This window comes from Genypterus blacodes, unplaced genomic scaffold, assembly GCF_046128005.1.
Source record: "Genypterus blacodes isolate CSIRO-AG114 ecotype Tasmania unplaced genomic scaffold, CSIRO-AGI_Gbla_v1 ptg000058l_1, whole genome shotgun sequence".
Lineage (NCBI taxonomy): Eukaryota > Metazoa > Chordata > Actinopteri > Ophidiiformes > Ophidiidae > Genypterus > Genypterus blacodes.
Window position 1 is genome coordinate 610,033 of NW_027466870.1, and position 24,310 is coordinate 634,342.

General features: G+C 44.1%; 2 protein-coding genes across 2 annotated transcripts; one reads left to right on the top strand and one right to left on the bottom strand.

Moving 5' to 3' along the window:
• Positions 1-1,676: 1,676 nt before the first annotated feature.
• cilp2 (cartilage intermediate layer protein 2) lies at positions 1,677-19,223 on the top strand. Its single transcript, XM_076153099.1, has 12 exons — positions 1,677-1,737; positions 2,069-2,076; positions 2,476-2,513; positions 8,575-8,699; positions 9,515-9,784; positions 10,149-10,331; positions 10,991-11,146; positions 11,232-11,549; positions 11,872-11,980; positions 12,068-12,225; positions 13,539-15,967; positions 16,044-19,223. The coding sequence occupies exons 1-11, from the start codon at positions 1,677-1,679 to the stop codon at positions 15,953-15,955; spliced, it is 3,843 nt and encodes a 1,280-aa protein (XP_076009214.1). The 3' UTR covers positions 15,956-15,967; positions 16,044-19,223.
• A 1,736-nt stretch (positions 19,224-20,959) lies between these two features.
• Positions 20,960-23,204, bottom strand: LOC143003115 (Rieske domain-containing protein). The gene is made up of 3 exons (XM_076153622.1): positions 22,696-23,204; positions 22,029-22,144; positions 20,960-21,260 (listed from the first exon to the last, which is right to left on the bottom strand). Exons 1-3 carry the CDS (start codon positions 22,871-22,873, stop codon positions 21,144-21,146), a joined length of 411 nt encoding a protein of 136 aa, XP_076009737.1. The 5' UTR covers positions 22,874-23,204; the 3' UTR covers positions 20,960-21,143.
• Between the last annotated feature and the right edge of the window lie 1,106 nt (positions 23,205-24,310).

Consider the following 24,310-nt stretch of genomic DNA (forward strand, 5'->3'; position numbering starts at 1 on the left):
CGCTCCGTGGTGCCGTCTTTCATGCCTTTCCAATCCCTCTAAGGAAACAACGACTTGTCACCACTCTGTCATTCGCCGCCTTTTATACGAGGCCGTGAGTAATGAGCGGCGGAATTGGTGGCCCGTGGAATTGAGCGGTCAGAACTGACAAGCAGCGGTTGTTCTAGAATCCAGAGGAAGACACTTCGACATGGGAGAGAAACGCGTCCAGCAGAGAGTTTGCTGCTATAAGATGGATAATGAAATGTTCTTTCTTTGTAATGCTGACTTTACAATTATAACTTAAGTTGAACCTTTGACTCCCTTTTTCTGGGCTCTTAATCCTTTTTTTGGAAAGAGAAATGTCACAAAACAAACAACAAAACAATAACCTTATGTTTCCTATTCTCAAAATGTGCTTAAGTCAGCTTATGTTACCTCATTTTAATGGAAGTTCATCCCAGTTTAAGTGCATTTTTGTTTTAGTCTAAAGGGACCTTGTGATTTTCACTAATTTTTACAAGCGTTGTTCCTAAATTGTAACAATTTGCATGCTGCAAATGAGCCTGGGCTCTTTGCACCTCGTAACATCTCGTGTCTGCGCTGGGAGAGCTTTTTCCCGAATGTCGTGCCATATGACGCGACTTCCACTCTTTGGCAGAGCTCAGCCGTGCAATCAGCGACTGTTAAAAAGCTACAAAACTGAACCAGAAGTCCAACCGGAGCAAGTTGCCGCATCTGGGACGGAGACAGACGGACGGACGGACGGACGGACAGACGGAGGAGAGGGGACATGACATTGTACAGTGCTGGCACATCTGAGGATGATTAGGCCTGTCTGTCCTGTTTAACACAGAATATATTGTTCAAACAGCCTCCAGATATTATGAGGAATGACGTAAGGAAATCATAAGTTATGTTTTATAAAAATGTGGCTGCAGATAAAGTGGAGTGGAGGTGCAGGTGCTTTGAGAGCGAAACTGCAACGCTCAGCATCCTCGGGGTCAACAAGCATGGAAACAGACGCAGGCAGGGACGGGAATAGAAGGAAACACACACACGCACACACACGCATGCACACACCTGCTTTGAGGGTAAAGGTAAACAATTACAAAAGCATTCAAGCATGAAAATATTGTTGCGAGTGTGTCAGAACTTATAAGCTTTTGCTGGGGGAAGAAGAGGAAAACACTCTTATCTGCACTAACAGCACCCAACACACATCCAACACACACTCTCTCCTCTGTTTTTCTCTCTGTGGGTGTGTGTGTGTCTCTCTCTCTTTCTCTCTCTCTCTCTCTCTCTCTCTCTCTCTCTCTCTCCCCCCCACTCTCTCTCTCTCTCTACCCCACCATACCCTTACCTTTTCTTTTTTTTTTTGTTGGAAGATGATATGGGGGACCCAGATGTTACATTTGACTGGCCAATGGTGAGCAGAGAGGGGCCGGATTGGTGTGTGAGCTCTGATGCCCCCTTCTTTTTAAAAATCGCCCGTGCTCCTGTCCTCACTTCAGCCACTAAGGAAAGCGCCGAGTGCTTTAGCTCCACCAGCGTCTCCCTCACACCTGAGGAAGCCATCTGCTGAAGCCAGCAGAAGAATCAATTGTTGTTGCAGCTTATAGACCAATGTTGTGAAGGATCAAAGAGTTGAAAAAGGAAAAGAGAATCATCTGTCTGCGACCCAAAGCGTAGGCACCATGGAATTAAACAAGGTGGCTCTCCTGCTGTCTCTCCTGGTTGCCGTGGCTCTGGGCCGAGGTAAGTGACCCGTCCGCCTTCATTAGAACAAAAAGCTTCGTTTGGACACACGGTGACACGTTCACAGGGAATTGGAAATGTGCAACTTGTGACATAGTTGTTCCTGGAGAAGGGCCAAGTTCAAGATGAGTTTTTGTGTTGGTTTGCGTTCCCTGGTGCGTTCCCTGGTGCGTTCCCTGGTGCGCTCGAGAGAGAGAGAGAGAGAGAGAGAGAGAGAGAGAGAGAGAGAGAGAGAGAGAGAGAGCTCCACAGCTGCTCACACATGTGCACCATCACTGACATGACTGCAGGGTTCTCAGGCTGGACGCCGTTTCCCTGTGGATTGGTGTAGAGCTGCCGGTGAGCTCATGTGATAAGGGCGATGAGTGTGTGCGTGTGTGTGTGTCAGACGTTTGACCTTTGAAAGAAGAAATTTTGAGGTACCTTCTACGACTACTGCTACTTATTTACTTTACTTACTTTGCTACTTTTCAGGCTGTGGTTTGGAGACTGTAGTAATTTGTTCCTTTGCAGACTTCAACTTTACTGCTGCAGCCTGCCAATGATTTGGAAATGCCTGAAATGTTTGTTTGGTTTCGGACATACACATTTTTTCACTAACATTTTACTATATTTCACTATTTCACTATAGTTTTAGGGGTTTTATTCCAGATTCATTAATTTATTCTTAGTCATTTTTTTATCTTCCAAATGGGAATGCAGACTATATATATATAAGTAAATAAGTAAAATTAAAAGAATGTGTGGGATTTTCAATTGCTAACAATTATTTACTCACTTAAATTTAAGTAGGATTTAAGAAGTTTTGAGCAAGTTTACTTTTAATGGAATGGAAGACCAGGTTACCACTTCATGGGCACGTCTCTGCGTGTGTGTGTGTGTGTGTGTGTGTGTGTTCCTAATCTCTAATGTAAAGTCCCCAGCACGTTCCTCCAGCAGCCTAATCATCAACACGTGCTTCCTGGCGGTGGAGGTTCAAATCTTCTGGGTCGCACTGAATATTCATATCATCTCGTCTGCCTGCAGAGTTTTCCTCTTGAATCAGTAACGATGACAACAATGATGAAGATTTGATAATAACTGCCTCTTCTCTTTCTCTCTTTTATAACAATTGCATTCATTTCCACATTCCACATTATGACGTCTCATTCTGTCCGTCTCCTTCCTGGTAATGGACCAACAGATGCAGATTTCTCGTTGTTATCTTCATTAGTAACCACATTGACTTGTCCTGATTCTTCCTGATTCTTCCTGAGCCAGTAGCTGTGTTTTTCCCCCTTGCTTCCTGTCTGCCCTACAGCTGCTCCCCATTACTTTAAAATGTAAAAAAAAGAAAGAAAAGAAAATGGAGCTGGCAGTTGAATAAAGCAAAATAGTGTGAATGCACCTTAATAGTCTCCATATCTCACTGAGTCCCTAATAAATCTGTCAGGGGCGCTGTGGGCCATTTCTCTGATGTGTATATCATCAGATTAAATCCCTTTGAGCGTCACGTTAATGTGACCACGTTAACGTCGCCTCACCGCTCTGACTGAGTGCCGATCGATCTCACGCCGGGTCATAAAGTGTCCCGTAGCGTCCCGCGGCCTTTCAGCTGCACATCCGCACAGTGCAGTGAAGCGGCTCTGCGTTTGTCCTCAGTTCCCCCCCCCGACGTCCCGGTGCCAGCAAACACCAGGATGTAAACCCCTGGTTACCCTGGAAACCGGCAAATCATGACAAATAGAGTGACCCACTTTGCCACCTGTGGAAATAATGTGCAGTTACTGTAAGTGACAGAGTGGAATAAAGATCACAGGTAAAAACGGCTCCACCCTCCTCCTTTCCTCTGCTGCTCTCGTTCCTTTCCACTTCTCCAACCTCCCTCCGTTCTCTCCATCACTGCCTACACCTGCATCTCTTTGTTTGAGCTGTGGATCACAAACCATTTCTCCATTCTCCTCTTTCTCTCTCTCTCCCTCTCTCTCTCTCTGCTCAGAGATTTACGAGCTGTTTTCCTATTTGAAGGCAGCAGCTGTTGTTTGAATGCCCTGTGAGACTCAGAGGGGAACGTTGTGGCACTGCACAGGTTCTGCTCTCAGTAGGGATGGAAAGTAACTTCATTACATACAACAAGTAAACATTTACATTCCAGCTCCCTTTTTATTGCACTTTCCCTTTTTCCCTCTTACTTTCTCTGCTCTCTGTATTTGACTCATCTGAATTAATGAAAAGCGCCTGGATTGATGAGAAACTCCACTTTTACTTTGGGTTGTTTGACTATAAACAACTGATAAAACACATTTACTTTTACTCCTGCAGAAACTTGGATGCTGCTCTTTTGCTTGTAATTCCAACTTGTTTTAAGAGACCCAGTGGAACAGTGACAACCTTTCCATATATAGAGTTCATTGTATTCTATCCTATTCCATTCTATTCTTTTCTATTCTCCTGGACCATGTGAGTGGAGCACAAGGTCCAGTTCTCCAGATGCTGACCACAGCTGGATCCAAACACTGAGCTGTCTAGCCAGCTGACTTTAATGACTGAGACAGAGATCACCGGGGTTCAAAAGAAAAGGCGCAAATTCCCGTAAACGACTACATCAAGGCATGTCAAACGTCAAATGGGTGTGTTTGTCTTTTGTTTATTGTGCTTTCTTACCTGAACGGGTGCAGAGGTTCAAACAAGGACAGCTTTGTTGGGGAAAGTCAGTTGTGTTTGGAACAGAATGGGAGAGAAAAGGCAGTGTGGCTCAGAGATCTTTATCTGAGACCGCAGTGTGTGTGTGTGTGTGTGTGTGTGTGTGTGTGTGTGTGTGTGTGTGTTGGTGCTTCACAAATCCTTAAATCATACGGTTGATTTGGATCATCACTTAATGTCAGAGGCAGAATTAGTAAAATAAAATTTTAACGGGCAGCAGATGTTTAAAGGAATCAGGAATGTTGGAGTTTGACAATGACGAGCAACAGAGAGGGATAGAGAGAGAGAGAAAGAGAGAGAGAGAGAGAGAGAGAGAGAGAGAGACTCATGAACTCATCTGCAAATACACACCTCAACTATGAAACCAGCCAAACCCATAAACAGTTTCCATATGACATGGCAAACAGATAATCATACACACACACTCACACACACACACACCCACATCAGCTGTATCACCAAATCCTGTGCAGCATCACTCTGTTAGCGAGCATTACTTTGTTTTATGGAGTGTATTATGTAACTTGGGGAGGCGGTTGCATTTTCACTTCTTCTTGTAAGGATCTGGAATATCAAACTCAGGATCCAGACTTTCTATTTAAGCCCTGTCGCCGTGCCAACATACATCTGGCACAACTATAACTCTAATCTGCCCCAAACCGTATTGGGTGCAACTTCATAAAGTCCGGCGCTTTCCTATTTCTCCCCTCGGCAGCTTTTTATTAGCTTCTGGCACGAGGCGCCACATGTATATTAGGCCATGGAAAAGAGATGGAGAGAGAGAGAGAGAGAGAGAGAGAGAGAGAGAGAGAGAGAGAGAGAGAGAGAGAGAGAGAAAGAGAGAGGGGCACGGGCAATTATTAATAGAAGTTTGGCCTCTGTGCTGTCCAGCAAAATGTTGAAACCACACCTGCAGTTGTCACAACAGAGTCAGACGCGCACTCGGGGGTGTGTGAGGCCGAGCCGTCTGCAGTGTGGGATGATGGCTAATCCATGCGGTCTCCATACATGCCAGCGGCGCCCCCCTGGCATTCAGGTGGATTTAGAGCTCTATATGTAGAAGCCCACATACCTACAGGAGCTGAGACGCTGTTAGTGCTTTTACCTAATATGTGGTTTCCGCTGCCTTTGCTCTATATATTGCTGCTTTAATGTATCCGTGTGTTCCCTGGTCAGGGTTTGTGAAGGGTCATGCTGAGCGTGGGCGAGGATTTATTGCAACCATCATGAGTAAGGGCGCAGGTCAAAGGTCAAGCTGTCCTGTGAAAGTGATATTTCTCAAGATGCATTCCACCAACAACACTTAAAGGCTTTGAATACAGATAGATTTGCAGACAGTGAAGCCAAGACGCATAGGAAACGCTATTATGTGTGTGTGTGTGTGTGTGTGTGTGTGTGTGTGTGTGTGTGTGTGTGTGAGACAGCCAGATGGAGAAATTAAGGAAAATGTGTCACTATGATGTCACTGCTTAAGAAATGATGACTTTTAAGAGTTTAACCTAATTTCTTTAAAGAAAACTGCATGGATATTTTCCAAAATCCACAGAACTGGAGATGAAGAAGAAATTTTGAGTGAAATTATGAAGATTCTGAAATATTACTTATTCATTTTGCCCCAGTAGAATTCTGGGTTTTTAGTCATGCAGTTATTTTTCCGTCACAGTATTTAGTTCTTTTTCTGAAGTGAAGAGCGACGAGCAAAGCCCTTAAACAGCTGCCAGCACAAACACACCAACACACACCGGCGCAGCATTTTCAGATGGATTCTTCAGCGCACAGAGGAGGAAATCATAATTCTAACGTTTATCCCTGTGGCTTGTGAACTCGCTTCTTGATGAGGTGAATTCATGCACATACCAGCCTCATGAAGCAACGCACATAGGAACGTCTCCAGGCCTTTAAGATCTATAAAGCGCTGACACACCACTCAGACAACAATAAGCTGGCTGAGTCTGATCTGATCTGAGCTCCTACCTGCCGTAGCGTCCGTCGCCGCCTTCCCGTCGGCCCTCTGCAGCTCCAGGTCTCCATTTCCTCTTTACCTCTCTCACACTATTAGTCACCTCGTAAACTCCTCAAAGTCTCGACCGCTTCATTTCTTTTATCAGACATCTTGAAACGATAATCTCAGTCAGCTCTGGTGTGGGTGAGGGCAGAATGTTTAGCGAAAAGTCGTAGAAAAACACTTTATTATCTTCTTGGAAATAAAGTCTTCGGCCTCGTTTACACCTTTCACCTCTAAATGTGATCCATGCTTCAGAAACACAATCCAGCCTGGCAGAGCTGATACAGATCTGATCTGGCTCACGCCGGGTTCACATCTCAGTCAGAAGAAACCGTAAAGAAGAAGGTGTAAATGCACATCTGTACAGCTGGACACACAATCTGATCATCAAACACTCACATATCTCTCCATTAGCTCTCCATAATGAGGGACTGAATCATGGGGAGAAAGTTTCCTAAAATACCACAAAGACAAATATTGAGAATTGAGAAAACGATCATTTGATTTGGATTCCGTACTGCAATAGAAACTAAACCTGTGAGATGCACATCTGCCCTGCAGAGAGTAAAGCCTCTGTTTCAGACACAGTGAGAAAGCTGATATGCAGAGATATCAATGGTTTTTCCATCTCGGGGCATAAACACCCACCATGAAGGTCAGACCCCTGTCCATCCTTCTTTAACACATGTTGAATCACGCAACACCCTAGAAACTTATGTAATACCCATTTTTAAGCCGTTCTTCTTCTATCTTTGATGAGCCTCCATGCTGCTTTGCAAAATCTATCAGAACCATTACAGGAGGGAGATGAAACGTGCTGGCATAACAAGAAAGACTTGAGGTGAAAGGCAGTGATCGATATGATCCTCCACGTCTCGGCTAGGAAAATCGGCAATTTCTCACACACACACGCACGCACGCACGCACGCACGCGCGCGCGCACGCGCGCACGCACGCACACAAAGAAGGCATAAAGTACTTTTTGTTAATGTAACAGACGACTGCATTTATTTTTTCCGCACAGCTCCGGTTCAACTCTTCAACGAAATGTCAAGCAAATAAGTGACGTTCATTTCTGAAACATTAAAAATGTGCACGGCTGGAAAATGATTCAATGACTTCAAAGTGCGAGGGAAACGTGTTGATGTGTGTGTTAAAAACCCAAGAGCTCCACTCAGAAGGAATGCCAGCTTTAATATCTGCCTCCTTCCCAGCGAGGTGCCATGTCGCTCTCATCTGAATTCACTGTTTTGCTTATTTGAAAGTGGAACAAGTGAGTGTGTGTCAGTGGCCTTTTGATGCCACATGGGGTCTGCCACAGGGACGTGTAGTCACAGAGGAGGGGGGCCGTGCTGCGCTGTAATGACAGAATCAGAATCCCAGGGGGCGTCGAGCACAGAGGGGGGGAAGAGAGAGACGAAGACAAGAGGAACGCTGGGATCTGACTCTGCAAGGCTGATGGAAGAATCAGGAATCTGCTGGTTTCCTCACTTTCACATTTCTGCTACACCCATCACAGATACAGGCTTGAGTGTGTGCGCGTGAAGAGTACATGCATATTTCAAACTGATTCAGAGATCCAGGACAAGAAAGAGATCCGTGCTTGCGTGTGTGTGTGTGTGTGTGGTGAGATGATGGAGCGGAGTAAGAGTGAAGGCTTTGGCCGTGTTAGCCGGTGCAGCCGCTGGTTAACAGATGAGTCCACATGCGCTGATTTGTCACAGCTGGAGCTTGATTAGCATCTTGGCGGTGGAGGCTTGTTGATGGATGAGGAGGAGGACAGAGGACAGGGAGAGGACAGGGAAAAGGGGGCGTGAGACGATCAGGTGGAGGGTGAATGAAGTGTGATAAAAGGACACTCAGGGTGTGACCTGTGATTCATGGCTAAAATAAAGTACACACCTATACTTCTGTCCATCCGTCCATTGTGTCCAATTGTCTGTCTGCCTCTCTCACTCCCAATTTCTTCGGTTACCTGCGATTTTTTCTCTTTCTTTCCGTAATGCCAGACACCTTGTGATTGCTTTCGTGCCGATATCAACAAAAGCCTGAAAATCCGAGGAATGAAAGAAGCGGAAAGAATCGACAGGAGACGACCTCGGCTGTGTGATGAAACCGACGCCAACACTCCCAACCTAAACACTCACACACACTGTGTTCTTCATCCTGATGTTTGCAGGATCTGCGTGGAACAGCACCCAGCAAAGGAGCAGGAGGCAGACGGACAGGAACAGGAGAGTCGCCTACAACACCTACTCAGACCCACACACTACAGGTACGGCATCCCAGCACGGACGTACACAACTCATACACTGCTGGATTACGCAACTATTGACGGACTGTCGTAAACTATTTCCATCCAAGAAGCTTCTCCATTTCTCAGACATAAATAATCAGTAACTTGTTCTTGACCTTTGTTAAAATGGAGTGTGTGAAATCAGAAAACAAAGTGACACAGAAACTTTTCCTGGAGTTGAGCATTTCAAAGGGAGTCGTCACACAGACAAAGGAAATGAAACATCAGTATCTTCTCCTCTGGAATGCAATTTTGATGATACATTGACAGTTTTTAATTGATCAAAGAGTGAACGCGGTCCACAGCTCATGCACCGCTGCGTTTACCCGACTGATCACAGTGACGTAATGCATCACTTTGAGAACGAAAGCTCCTTCATCAAGATGGCGTGAACGCATTCCTCTCTCCTCCTCTTATTTCCTCACATTTCTTTTGTGGAACTGCTCAGATTTCAGAACATGTAGCAGGCAAGAAAGCATAGACAGTTTGCCTCATCAGTCAAAGCATGGGGGTTGGAAAGAACCTGGACAATGCCGGGCTCCCTGGGGTGCATGAAGTTAGTCTGAAATGGTTCTAGCAGACCTCCTCTTTAAGAGTGTTACCCTCTTCTTGACCCATATCCTGCCTTCATGTAAGATCATCCTCCAAACCATTTCTCCTGCTAATCTCCCTCCGTTATTCCTGGCTCTCCAGCTGGGATGTTTTTCTTTTCACATTTCCTTACTTGTCATTTCTACATCCAAGCTCCATGTCATGTGTTTTCTTCTCCCCCCTCCACCTCTGCGTGTCTCCAGGTGTGACAGAGTGGACCTCTTGGTTCAACATCGACCATCCTGGGGGGAACGGAGACTACGAGCGTCTGGAGGCTATCCGCTTCTATTACAGAGAGAGAGTGTGTACTCGGCCCACGGCCATGGAGGCTCGCACCACTGACTGGGTGGCAGCGGCAGAAACCGGAGAGGTGGTACACTCCAGTCTGGAGAAAGGCTTCTGGTGCGTCAACAAGGAGCAGCCCAGTGGACGCATCTGCTCCAACTACCATGTCCGCTTTCAGTGTCCTCCAGGTATTTGTTTATGACAGAAGCTTCATCAAAACATTTATGTGCATTGAGCTCCTGAGACTCAGCGTCCTCATATGTGGACATTACATTTTTTCTTCCCTACATATTTTACATCATTGTGTTTGACTTAAACCTGTTGTCCTCATGTCTGGACATTTTTTAGCTGCCCCCACTTTGGGTTCCTAGAAAAACTAGCAGACAGGAAGACACATGTTCATATGTAGTACATTTTACAGTATGTTTTGTTTAATACTTATTACTAAGGAGAGCCAGGAGAAATTAAAGATGTATACAAAATAAATGTCTGGCTCTCAGGAGGTTAAGAGAACATAATGATCAATTCTCCATGTCCCATGTGTGTGTTTAGTCCAGGCCTACTGGGCAGACTGGAGTGAGTGGGGTCCCTGTTCGACCGCAGTGTGTGACGACGTGGGCATCCAGGTCCGCCAGAGGAAATGTGTGAGCGCCCAGGTCATGCCGATGCTGTTGGTGCCGGCATGTCAGGGTCATCACTCAGAGAGGAGGGAGTGCTCCACCCCTCCATGCACAGGTGACAATCACAACCCCCTGACCTCCAGAGGGTAGAGCGATTCCCCTTAACCAAAGACGAATATTCCTTGAGCAAGGCACTAAATCATTTCATGCCTTAGATCCACCGCTACGTATTTACCCACGACCTCTGACCTGTGCAGAGTTCACACCATTAAAGAATCTGAGAAGAAGGAAGAATAAAATATCACATGATTATGAAAATACAATTAGAAATATTCAGTAGAGTTTCACATTCCGTTCTTCTTTCATGTTATTGTCAAATAAAAGTTTATTGAGGGCTAAATTTGACTTGGAGTGAAACTTTCCTATAAAAGGTTATGACTGCAGCTGTTGTCTCGTAAAGGATTTCACCAAGAGTCACTGAACTGTAATATTTGGTAATGATCTTGGCATTTAAAACATTATGTAAAAATTTTCCTTTGGCCTTTTGCTGCTGCCTGAACTGAGTCGCACCCTAAAAAACAGAACCTGTCCTCTTGAAAAACGACTCCATTACCACTACGTTAAAGTTTAACGTTCAAGGCAAGAATTCCTGGTTGAAACTAGTTTTTGGTGCCACTGGTCTTAAATTGGATCCCATAAATGATACATATTAAAGTGTGTTACTCACTATATTCCAAAGACATATTGTCCTTTCCTGTCTTCCTGTGTGCTCAGCTGAATGGAGTCCATGGGCCCGGTGGGGGTCATGCTCTGTGACCTGTGGCGGAGGTCGCAGGATTAGACGGAGAAACTGCATAAGGGCTGCGGTCACTGTGCAGTGTAACGGAAGGCCCGTCGAAGTCCAGAAGTGTGGGAGGAGCCCGTGTCCAGGTGTTGTAGAGTGTAAACAATAAAACTTACGGTCGATGTCTTACCTTATCTTTGTCTTCACATGTCTTTCCCTCTCCCATGCCAGCTAAATGTCAGCGTGTGTGTAAAGAAGGTCGTGCTAATGAGGACTGCAGCCGCTGTGTGTGTGACGGCCACGTGCTGCAGGGAGACGTCCACAGTGTTACCGGGGTCCCTGTGGCGGGAGCCTGGGTGGCGCTGGCAGGTCAGCCCAAAGTCATCCTGGCCCGGACAGATAACAAAGGCGAGTTCAAGCTCCCGGGCATCTGCTCCTCCAGCTCCAGCTCCATCTCCATTAGGAAGGAGAAGTTCGCCCCGGTGATCGTCTCCACGTCCAGCAACACCACAGGAGTGTCCTGGGTCAAAGCTGTCCTCCATTCAGCCGGTAAGTGCCAAGGAGTGAATTTAAGAAAGAAAGGATGAAAGAAAGAAAAAGAGAAGGAGAAATGAATGTGATTTTCTCCTATTCTCCAAATGCAGAAAACTAAACAGCAATTTCACAAAATACAAACACTGGCCTATATTTTTGGATTTGACTCAGTCTGGCACAGTCACACTCACTTACTGGCTTTGGAAGCCATATCAAAACAGGCCAAGGTGGCAAATGAACAATCATTTTTCAAAGGTAGAAGCTTTGTCTGAGTTTTTGTGGTTTGAAACCAATTCACACCAGTCTCAGAGGTTTTTCTTCCTTCTACTTCCCAAAGAAAAGCCATATGTTGTGAAGCATCCTGAGGACAAAGTGCGCTATGAGGGAGGACGGGTGCAGATGTGCTGCAAGGCCACCGGATCACCCGCACCTGACAAATACTACTGGTAAGATAAAGACAACTGTTAGGCCTGCGAAGCAAGTTAAGAAGCAATCGGAGTCATTTATTCTGTTCAATCACTTGAATCTTCAAGGTACCACAATGGGACCCTACTGGACAGGAAGGTGTACAAGTATGAGGAGGACCTGGTGCTGCGGGACCTGAAGCCTGAGCAGGCCGGAGAGTACTACTGCAAGACCAGCAGCCCAGCAGGGAGCATCAAGTCCAATCCAGCCCTCCTTACGCTAATGGGTACGTCAGATACGGTTTGGAATTACACATGTAGTTACTGTAGACTTTCAAATCAAATGAGTCATTGAATTAGCTTGTGAATACGTTGATTTGATGGTGTCCCTCTCATGCAAAACTGTGGCTGAAAAAGCTGCAATTTAGTTTTTATATCTTGGCGGTTGAGTCTGTTTCAGTCAGAATTCATTCACGAGCAGGTGTGAGGTGTCAGACTGAGCATACCACTTTTACAGAAGCATTACCGCTGAGCTGCAAACAAGTCACCCGCGAGCCGTGTCCATGCATTAAGAGGGTTCAAACAAAAGCACACAGTGTCCAGAAAAACTGAAGGGAAAAGAAAGTAGGAGCATAAAAACACCAGAATGTGGCAGCACTCACTGCAATACATTTTACTATGTTAATGTTGGTTCAAAATACTCCTTTTAAATATGGATACTTTATTTTGTGAGATGGGTCTGGATTCTGTCAACCTCAAATCCAAATTTCTCCACAAATCTGCCTTGAACTGAAAATGGTTGGAAATTTGGTTTGTTTTCTCTCTCTGTTTGCTGGTTAATTTGCTGAAAAGTCTGTAATCACACATTGCTATACACTCAAGCAATTCTTTATGGCCAAAGATGAATCCCCTGTCCAGCAATCTATATAGGACAACAACATGAAGGACATCAGAACAGGAAGTCCCGTAAAACTTGCTATATAAAGTCTAATTAACTTGAAGATATGTACATTTGCTTTAAAATAAACACACAGTCCTGTTTAAAAAGCTGTGTGCAGAACAGCAATGATGCCTCAAACAAATCACAAGCTTCCATCTGTCTGCAATTATTGACAGACTTGGAAGTTGGGTTGCTCACCGAGGATGCTTGACTATAAACTTAACCATGATATCATGCGCTTTCATAATTTTTCCGATATCTGTGCGAACAATAATCCTTTCTTTCACATTTCCATCTGGATGGTTGGTAAATAAAAGTTCCCTTCCACTTCATGTCTAATTACCCCATCAGGCAAGTCTCGCCATCCAACTTGGCGGCTCGTAGGTACTTTCAGGCCATGAGGACATTTTGTTTTTGCCTGTTCATATATGAATAACTTAAAAAAAAGTGACAGACTGGGAGGAACAGTGAGTGAAAGGAACAACATGTTATTGTGCTTCCAAGTTCCTGTTTATTCACTATGTTGTTATGTGAGAAATTGAACAATACATTCTAAAGGACTCAGCCATTCTCTGTGAAATAGAATAGATGGTAAAATGGCAAAAGTATCTTCTGTATGTGTGAAGGATAACTCAATGTCACGTATTCTGTATTTCACAGCAAAGGGAACCCCAGCCTGTAATTCCACCCCTGAGACCCACCACATCAGACTGCCAATGGACTGTGTTCAACCTGGGACCATCTCCAAATACTACAACGCTGGCCGCTGCCCCCACAACAAATGCGCTGGCTCGTTAGACTTTGATATGCGCTGCAGGGATGGAGCCGGGTTCTGCTGCAGTGTCCAAAGTATGGAAACCCGAACCATCGACTGCGGGAGTTACATTCTCCCCATTAAGGCGATAACAGGATGCGGCTGTCAGAAGTGTGTGCAGCCCACCGTGCTGGTTCGTGGCAGGGTGGTCACGGCTGACAACAATGAGCCTCTGCGTTTCGGTCACATCTACATCGGCAAAGAGAGAAGAGGCACAACTGGATACCAAGGAGGCTTCACTTTACAAATTAGTCCTGACACACAGAGGTTAGTGGTCAATTTTGTCGACCCTACAGAGAAGTTTATCGACACTCCTAAGGTATTCATCCTTGATAAGAAGGGTGGATCCATCTACCATGATGTGAAGGTGATGAGGAAGCAAATACCAATCGATATCAACTCAGCGGAGACAAATTCAATCAACCTTGGGGACATTAAAGGGGAAGATCCCATAGGTCAGCTGGTTATTCCACCTAATTCCTTCCATAAGGGCAGTGGAGAAATCTATGAGGGAACTGTGAAGGCCAGTGTCACATTCATCGATCCAAGAAACATCACCACAGCCGCTGCAGCCCCCGGCGACCTCAACTTTGTGGACAACGAGGGCGACATGCTCCCTCTGAGGACCTACGGCATGTTTTCTGTTGACTTCAGAGATGAGAGTAACAAGGAGATGCTCGGCGCCGGAGCAGTGCAGGTTCTCCTCGACACGCAGCATGTGAAGATGCAAGAGCACATTCCCAAAATGAAACTGTGGTCGCTTAACCCTGACACGGGAGTCTGGGAGGAAGAGACTGACTTTGTCGCCTCCACCACAACCACTGGCGGGCATGGACGGAGCAAACGAGAGGAGCGCACCTTCCTCATAGGCAACATGGAGATCAGAGAACGTAGGCTCTTCAATTTAGACGTGCCTGAAAACCGGCGGTGCTACGTTAAAGTCCGAGCCTACATGAGCGACAAGTTCCTTCCAAGCGAACAGCTGGAAGGCGTCGTGATCAGTTTGATCAATCTGGAACCCAAGCCCGGTTACTCTTCCAATCCCAGAGCGTGGGGACGCTTTGACAGCGTGTTAACTGGACAGAATGGAGCTTGTTTACCAGCTTTCTGTGATGCCCAGAGGCCCGATGCTTACACAGCTTATGTCACAGCCATGATGGGCGGAGAAGAACTGGAGGCTGCTCCCTCCTCGCCCAAGATGAATCCAAATATAATTGGGGTATCTCAGCCGTATCTGGATAAAATAGATTACCAGCGCTCAGATCACGAAGACCCAGCTTTGAAAAAAACTGCTTTCAGAATCAACTTGGCAAAACCGAACCAAAATAACTTTGATGAGACCAATGGGCCCATTTATCCATATCAGAACTTAATAGCCTGTGAAAATGCCCCTGTTGATGCAAATCACTTCAGATTCTTCAGAGTGGAGAAGGATAAGTATGAATACAACGTTGTCCCCTTTGAAGAGAACGATCTGACCACCTGGACGGGAGACTACCTCTCATGGTGGCCCAATCCCCAGGAATTCAGGGCATGCTTCCTCAAGGTGAAGATCCTGGGACAGAAAGAAGTGATGGTCAGGTCCAGAAACAGCGGTGGAACACACAGAGCAACAAAGGGTAATCTTTACGGCATCAGAGACATACGCAGCACCCGAGACATGCGGGAAGCCAACACCTCTGCGGCCTGCGTTGAATTCAAATGCAGCGGTATGTTGTTTGATCAAGCTGAGCTTGACAGATCCCTCATATCCATCCTCCCCCAGGGGAACTGTCGTAGGATCAACACCAATGGCCTCCTGCAAGAGTATCTCATCAAACATCCACCAGTAGCTATGAACAACGAGTCCCACGCATTCACCATGTTGGCCCCATTTGATCCTCTAGGACACAACTACGGTATCTACACAGTCACTGACCAGAATCCCAGGGTTGCCAAGGAGATCGCTATAGGTCGCTGCTTCGATGGCTCTTCAGATGGTTTCTCCAGGGAGATGAAATCTGACTATGGAGTGGCACTGACCTTCAGTTGTCCAGAGAGGAAAATTAACAGGGAAAGCCTCTTCCAGCGTCTCCAGACGAATCCGGGTCAGACGCTGTCTCAAATGGCCAGGGACATGAGGGAGTCAGAGGGCCTACAGGTGCAGAGATCATCCACCCAGGTGGTGGCGTATCCTTCAGAGCAGCGGGGCAGGACACAGGGTCGCCGAGTGACCTCAACAGGCAGGAGGAGAGTCGCCACGCGCACACAGCAAATCCAATAATCGTAAAAAGAGGTAAGGTCATGTGTGGATTTTGACTTTTCAAACTTTAATAATACAACAATACTGACATATTTATTTGCATTTCTAGGTCTTTGGTCATTGCTCATGTGATGGCATCAAGTCCAAGAAGTGGAAGTCATCAGTTTGTTGATGGGCATGAACTCCCTCCTGACCCCGAAAAAACTCAAATCTGAGGCAGACAGCAAATCAGCAAAAGCAAACATAAAGTGTGACTGAAGCCATTAGTCTTACATTTACTTGAAGGGTTTTGCAATAAATATCCATATTCATTTCTTACTTCAAAATGACATTTTGCTTCTATAGACTGCAGCGGTTGGTTTAATTAAATTTAGTCTAATTTCATGGCAGATTATTGAGATTGTAACTTTTATGATTTGTGGCATTCCACTTTCCTCACGGTGGATGTTTTTTTCTTGAGGTCCCTCGAGTTAAAAACCAAACCTTCAAAAACTGTAAACACTCCACGAGGCCCCCAAAACGTCGTCATCGGTCATCAGCTTTCCGTGGAACCTCTACTTACCTTCCAAATCACATGGATCCCATTTTCTACCATCTGGGAAGCTGTCCAGCAATGGGGAGGCGCACCTCAAAGAGACTTGTTGGGTGCAGTGGGGTAAGTCGTGCCACCCAAAGTGCAGGGGACATTTCGAGTGTTGCTCTATAACATTTTTCATCAATATGCCACATTGCCAACTATGTTTCAGCTAAACTTCCTCCAACACCTACTTAGAATGTGCAAGACCAAGACCTTTTGCCAAGACAAGCATCCCTTCTCAAAACAGATGTCTCAAGTAGACTAAACATATCCTGCTGCACTAGGCAACCTAAAACAGGATACCAGATTGTACGCGTGACACAATTTCCTGTTGTCAGTTGCACATTCCAGATTACATCACCCAGGCGAACCATTTCTGAAAACATTATATCTCCTGTTCTCGCCTTTGTTTTCGTTGTTGGTGTTGAGCTGCCTATTTTTCTTTTGAAGTGCAATAGCTTTGTGTATTTAATTGGAGAGATCTTACGGATCAGCATGTAACAAATTTACAGTTGGTAAAGTGCTGCTGGTGATTGATGAGGCAATTCCTTTCATACATGTGGATAAAGGCCTCAGTATGCTTTCAACCATGTGACGACAAACCTTATGTGAAGAAATGAAGGAGAGATTATGCATGAGAGTTACAGAAAGGTATGAATTTTGTCGTGCACAGCCTCTGAATTGGACGTTTAATCTGACAGGCACTGTGTGTGAAGCATACTGAGGTCTTAAGGTCTTTGTATAGGATTTGTATTTTCAGCAAATAATTTAACAGCTATGTAATCAACTCCGTGCTGCATAAACCCTTTAACCTTTACATATTTAACTGCATGACTCAGTCGGCTTTACATTTTTTAACAACACAATAATCGCCCCAGCTTCAGTGGAGAATTATTCTTCTCTTCATTCATTCATTCATCACAACACTCTACTCCAGAGCAATGATCTGACCCAAAAACTGACAGAAAGACAGAGAGAGAGAGAGAGAGAGAGAGAGAGAGAGAGAGAGAGAGAGAGAGGAAAGAGCATTTAATTGGTGTCAGTAATTGGGAGGAAAACTTGCTCATACTGGCTTCAAAGTTGTTTATCTGTCAAGCAGAAGTAATCGAAGTGACTGTGGTCCATAGAGGAAGCTGTCTGACAGGTAAATATGAGCCTGCTGTTGATTACAAAACAAATTACATGATCTCTGGAGAACGATTAAAACTGCCGGCCTCGACTTTCACAAACAGCCTAATAAGATTCCATCCACAATGCAAACAACATCCACACACCAGTCTCAACAGAGCTGAGGTCCATTACACAGAGTGTATCATTGGTCTGCAGCAACTTGAAAGTGTTTTATCTTATTCCAGTGAGTTCATATATTATTTAGCATGTGCTAAACAGGGCTAAGATTCTAAAAAGTGTATAAATGAAACTTCTATACTGTTACTCAAATCTTTTAGCTGGACCCAACCACCTTAGAGACCAGATGAGGGAAACCTCTCCAGAAAACCGTTCAAACTGAGAAATACAGAGTGACAATTTGTGGTACGTTAGCCATTAGCACTGACCTTTGTAATCACGGGCCTGCTGGGCTGTCCTCCAGTGAACAGTTCAGATGTTCAGATGAAAACAAACCTTTACTCTGTTGCACCGTGCATCATAGCCGTATGGAAGATGACAATAATTGAATGCAGGTGCGGCAAGAGATAAGTCCTGTTTAAATGCAATAGTGTGTGAGGTCAGCTAAGGAGGCCCAGCAGCTGTAGAGCAACTGGAGGAAATGTTCGACCAGCAAGCATCAAGAGAAAGAGAAGCAAGATTATTTAGTGATGGATTTAATCATTTTGGGGCACTGTTTGGAAAAGAGAAAAAAGAAAGGGAAAATATGACTGGCCTTTGGCCTCACAGTCCATCACTTACAGAATCTCTGGCTATGAAAGTGGTTGCACATGGAAGAATGCAGGGCTCTGGAGGAGAATGCTTTGACAGGAGAATTGGCTTATTCATGAGGAGAACATTGGGGGAGTTTGAAGGACAAGGTAACAATAATCGCCTGAGTGAAACATTACTCAAGGTTTTGCATGAAAATGCATGTGGAGCTTTCCAAACAGATTCTGTGTTTTCCGAGAAACTTCAGTGGAGATTTCTCTTTTTTAACATTGCAATGCTCGACTTAATGAGCAAAGAGAAGTTTTCTCCAAGTCTTTAGAATCAAACTTGAGAGAGAAACACATGGCTAAGATTCAATTTTAATAAAAAATAAATCTCCTTTAAGTGAAAATGATTTTCTCCTTCATTCTCAACGGGTTTGGCAGTAGAAACACTTTCAAATTACAGGGAGCCACTTGATTCACAAACGGCTAAATTGCTGCTTAACTGCCGTGATTGCTTGATGACAAATACCATTAATATTTTGTTTTGATGTCAAATTTCAAGGCACAAGTCCACGGAGAATTTAAATGTAATTTAGCATCAACAGATTAACAAACCTCCTCTTTCTGTACCATCTTGCTGGTCTCAGGGAGATGATAAGATGAAATAAAGACAAAATCAAACTCCTGGTATCGCTCTGTAAACGCTTCAACATTACCTATATTGCATGGTGTCGCCAATCACGTTGTTTCTCTCTGAATTAAGTTTGTATGTGTAAATTGTGTATTGTATGAAATCTACCATAACTGTATGAACAAGAAACTGTAAATAAATGTTTTGTGTACACTTGTTTTTATTGATTTTCTGCCCCTGATTTAATTCATTTTAACATTTAAACATTGTGGAATTTTAATAATCTAACAATAAAATAAAATAAGAAAATTAAAAAATAAGATTAAGTGAGCTTTGCATTATTCAAGTGAATAAATACACAAACAAATAAGATAAAATGAGCACAGGATATACATATTTGGCAATGAATAACAAGGATGATCATTGTCCTGTGCAGATATATGACTGTGTAAGATAAGATGGCTCGACACACCCAGCAGCTGCGATTCTGTGGGTTCCATTTCCCTCCAGGTGATGACTTATATTGCATGTGGCGATGCCTACAGTGCAGACAGCAGACAGGTCAGTGGAATTATTATTGTAATAAAGTCGCACAACAGGAGATGCAGCAGGTTTGAAAACGAGAGTGTTGATGCACATTGTCATTGCCAGTTCCCCTCTGTGCATCGGCCACAAAATGGAGACAGTAAAGAGAAAGAGAGAGAGAGAGAGAGAGAGAGAGAGAGAGAGAGAGAGAGAGAGAGAGAGAGAGAGAGAGTAAACGTTCTCGCTGCTGAGGAATTGATGGAACACACATAAAGGTACATTTCTTCTGGAGCCAATGGTGCATTCGAGGTTGTGAACCCTGTCCGGCGCCTCGCTAACCAGTCCTCTAAAGTCCCATTGCGTGTGTGAGAGACAAACCTGTGTGTGTACAAGCCAAGAATGGACAGAAATGCTGATGGAGACTGGATGCTGGGACTACCACCAATTGGTAATTGCAGAGGCATTAATGCACGTTCTCCTGGAGGAGTCATTTTGGGTTAAAAACAGTCTAGAAAGGGAGTTTCTCTCCTGTGACGTGACTGGAACAAATGTCTAAATATATCTGAGGCCACGAGCTCACCGACTGTGACTGCTTGTCTGTGAGGTTGAGGTCGACTTTCCTGAGAAAATAAGAAAGGTATTGATGTAGGAATCAATACTACATCACACAGTTTGGTTGAGTCGTAATGTCCAGTGGTTTTGAAACTAAACCGACTACATGCTTATACATAAAGAGTCCAATCATACGTGCATGGAGGTTTTGATGTATAAACCAGACCTGGATTAGACATCAGTTTATAACTCAAAATGATAAATACACCCACACTTTGTTTACCATCATACCACTGCCAGCCACCAAGCTTAAAACTAAACTCTTGCTTCCTGAAAGGTTTTATAGTTGCTTGGTTTCATAGAATAATGACTAACAAACACAAGGACAGCACCACATTGCACATGTAGAGTGATGGCTCTTATTATACCTAAAATGGCAATAAAAGCATCACTGCAAATGCTGGATTTTGGTAAAGATGGCACAATGAGAAGTTCAGGGACATTTGCATCTTATGTCCATTGAAAGTGAAAATATTTGCATACTACTTTTAAGATAACTGGATTAGAACAAAGTTATTTCTTAGTCGCCACAGTTGACAGTTTCATTCTTTCATATTTCAATCTACAACAAGTACGACACCTTTAACCTTGTAATACTAACAAATCCTGATTGGTTTCTGTAATACAGGTTCAGAAAAGTAAGGTATTGTATTTTATGTTGGAATGTCTCGACCCTTTGTGACCATCTGGAGTGTTATCAGGCCCGGCAGTGATCCTTTGTTCTTCACTCTCAGTGCCTGTGATGATTCTCTTCAAGTAAACACCTTGAAACAACTTCATGGTGTCATGTCCCCCTATTTCAGAAAACCCTCTTGATATTGTCCTGAGTTCACAGCAATCAGAGTGAAAATGGTCTGTGAAAATGAAAGATAAGGCTTAGGAATGTTTTGGACGGCCTGGGCGTGTGGAATAAGTCTTAAAAATAGCCAGAGTCGGCTCGCTACAGACGGGAGGCTCCATAATCTAAGTATCGGTGAAGGGCTGAAGGTCTGAAGCAGCCGCTCAGGTTGTTGGGCTCTTCTGATTCTTCTGATCTTTGGGAAAAGGCTGCAAGGAGAGAGGACTTGTGTGCTTCACATACACGTTGCCTTCCTCCAGCTTGACCTCATACACTTGTTGCTGAAACAATCAAAGAAAATAGAACAAAATACATATAACAGCTGGGAAAGTGAAAGAAAACACAAGTTCAAAATACATCAATCCTCTGTGAGACAGTGAGCTCATTGATAGATTTTTGTTTTTCATTCCTCTCTTTTTCTTTGATATTTGACATCATAATTGATGCACAGAGGAAACACAAGTTTATAAAAATGATTAATGGAAAAGAGAATGAAATGTTTACGGAAAGCGGTGCACTTATTTAGCCCACTTTCACTATCAGAAGATTGAGACGAAACATATGTTGGCTGATTCCTTCATCCAAACAACAGAATACTGTAGAGGAAGAATGAAGTTTGATTGAATGACAGCACAAAACCGAGAACACCATGCAACTGTGACTGATGATCATTTCTCAGACTGTATCAATCAGATGAACTTCCCACATCAAGATTAGGTGGATGATTTGTCTACACAACAGTTTGTGTCAGTTGCCAGGTGCAGTCAACAAGTGGAGCTTCCATCCTCCCCCGGATCTCATTATGTTCCCACGTGATGCATCTGGAGATTTGATGATTATCTTTATAAGTTAAAGGTTAATTTGCTTCTCCTAATACGATCAAATCTCTCTCTCATCTTTGGAAATATTCGCTTTGTAAGTTATGGATTTCTTTCACTGCTCATCTCATTTAATGTTGACTATTTACCAAATTAGAAGTACAATTTTGAGGTATCTGGTATTAAAGTTGAATGTAGTACATTGTTTTGTGCAAATGTTGGATGACTGACCTGTAAGGAGGTTCCTGACTTTCCAGTTCTGAGGTCAAAGTCATAGTCGTGCCAGGGACAGAAGACCTGCAGGACGCCATTCGCCTCCTCTATGTCTCCTTCACACAGAGGACCACCTGACAGAAACAAGGACATATTCAGCTTACATGTGCTAGAGGAGTGAGAGTGGTGTGAAGAGATAAGGCAAGAAAGTCAAAGAGTGTGTGCTTTGTGTGTTTGTGTACTAGTGTATACTTGAGAGGGGGGATCAAATATATTACTTCATTCAGTTGACCTTAAAGAATTAAAATCCAGCAAACCTTTGGTGTAAAAACTTACATACAGATACATGCTTGTTCACACTGTGCAATGTGAAACCACGTATCTACACTAATGTAGATTTTCATTATTGATGCATTAAACGTTAAAACATTTAATTACGTCTGATTTTACTTTAACTACTATCTGAATTGATGATCTTTCATTATATTCGAGTATGCTGGTTTTAATGAGGTATTATTAAGCAGTACATCTCCCATCATGACGGTCAACAGGCGGATAATATTCTTGTTTACATTACGTGATGCTATTGTCTGTTGTCGTCCCTTTAGAGAGCTGTTTAGAGAGCAGTGTTACTCTAAAACCTTACGAATGCGGCTGATCACTGAGCTGTTGGTTGCGGGTTTACCGGAGTGCGCACAGCGGGCATCCATGGCGAAAAACTCGCCTTTCACATAGAAGAGGCAGACATCGGAGTCGAAGCCGAGGGAGGAGTGCATGAGGCGGCAGCGCTGCTTGGAGAGTTCCGAGGCCGGGCCGATGAGCCTCCACGAGCCGCCCTCCGCGTCCCCGCAGCCAGAAGCCATCACAGCAGAGGGATGAACTGCTTTTCTAATCTGCACTAGAGCTAGACCCCTTCTCTCCGCCGGTGCGAACAGCCCTGGCAGTCAGCCGAGTGAAAATATTCCATAATAACAAGAGAGACAGGGCCGGTGCGTCAGTCATGCCGGGAGGACAGAGCGGCTCCCATCCGCGGAACACAGCATGTGTGCGGCTTCGCTCCCTGCATCACACCGTCACTGTCCGCTCCGTCGCTTCACACCGGCGCTGCTGAAGACGGAGCTTTGCAGTTTGGCATAGCTGACAGATTAACAGAACATTCCTCACAACATCATAGATAAATTAATTAACATAGCATTGATAATAAATCAGTGGTTCTCAAACTGTGGTATGTTATTATAATGGGGACTCGAAACGCCCCCTAGTGGCATGCTAGATATGTGGTAGGGAAATTATGTTTATTTATAGATCCTTCCATTAAGCATCCTAAAGAGGGCAATTTCACATTTGGAGTCGTCACCAAAATCCACACTAGTGTTCTGTATCATTGTTTTTTAGTCTAGTTTGGTGAGATGTGGCTGTTTGCTGATTGGTCGAGGTCGTCTCAACCAGCTGATGATGATTCAGCAGCTGTACAGATGTGTGAGCTGCTGCAGTATACAAAAACATGTAAAAAAAAAAAACATTGTTTACAATCACAACACCACAGTATCGCCATAGTAATCAGAGAAAATCCAGTAAGCATCATGTCATTTTGCAATGCAGTTTGATGAACAGACTAAAAATACAACCAAGGTAAAAAAAACAAACACAGAGTCAGGGCTGTGACCGTTACGGGGATGCGTTCATGTTGCCATTGTTACAGTAGCACAAAACCTATTTGGGTTAGTTGGCCATACACTGCGTCAGCCCTCCTCTTCAATGCGCTCAACCCCACTACCAATACAACACACACTGCGTAGTTGACCAGCTGCTACACTTTTATGTTTTCTTGGTTGACATTAACAATTTTCATTTTCGTGATGCGTTTGAGAGTGTCAAATTAACGAAGATAAGAAAGGTCAGGGTTTAATCTCTAAGGTAAAATAACCTCTCAGAAATCAATTTAAATATTAATTAAGTAAATCATTAAGTTAAAAATAACCTCTGGTCCATTCCTTCATTCCTGTGGCACACTTCAGACTCCATACAGCAGAACATCATTAATGCAGATGTTTCATTCTGACCCAGACAGAACCTGCACAGCCTTTCTGCTTCTTTAATTAAAGCCTGTCTGTGACATTACCTCACTCCCATACTTTTTTCTTTTTCAAACATTGCAGCCCCATGCAAATGTGCCCACTCTGTGTGTGTGTGTCTGTCTTGGTGGCCTGGATTCACTTTATTGAGAACACCTAAATATACAGAGTATTGGAAGTTCTCCCGATGTGTGAATGTGGAGCATTACCTTTTATTTAGTGAGC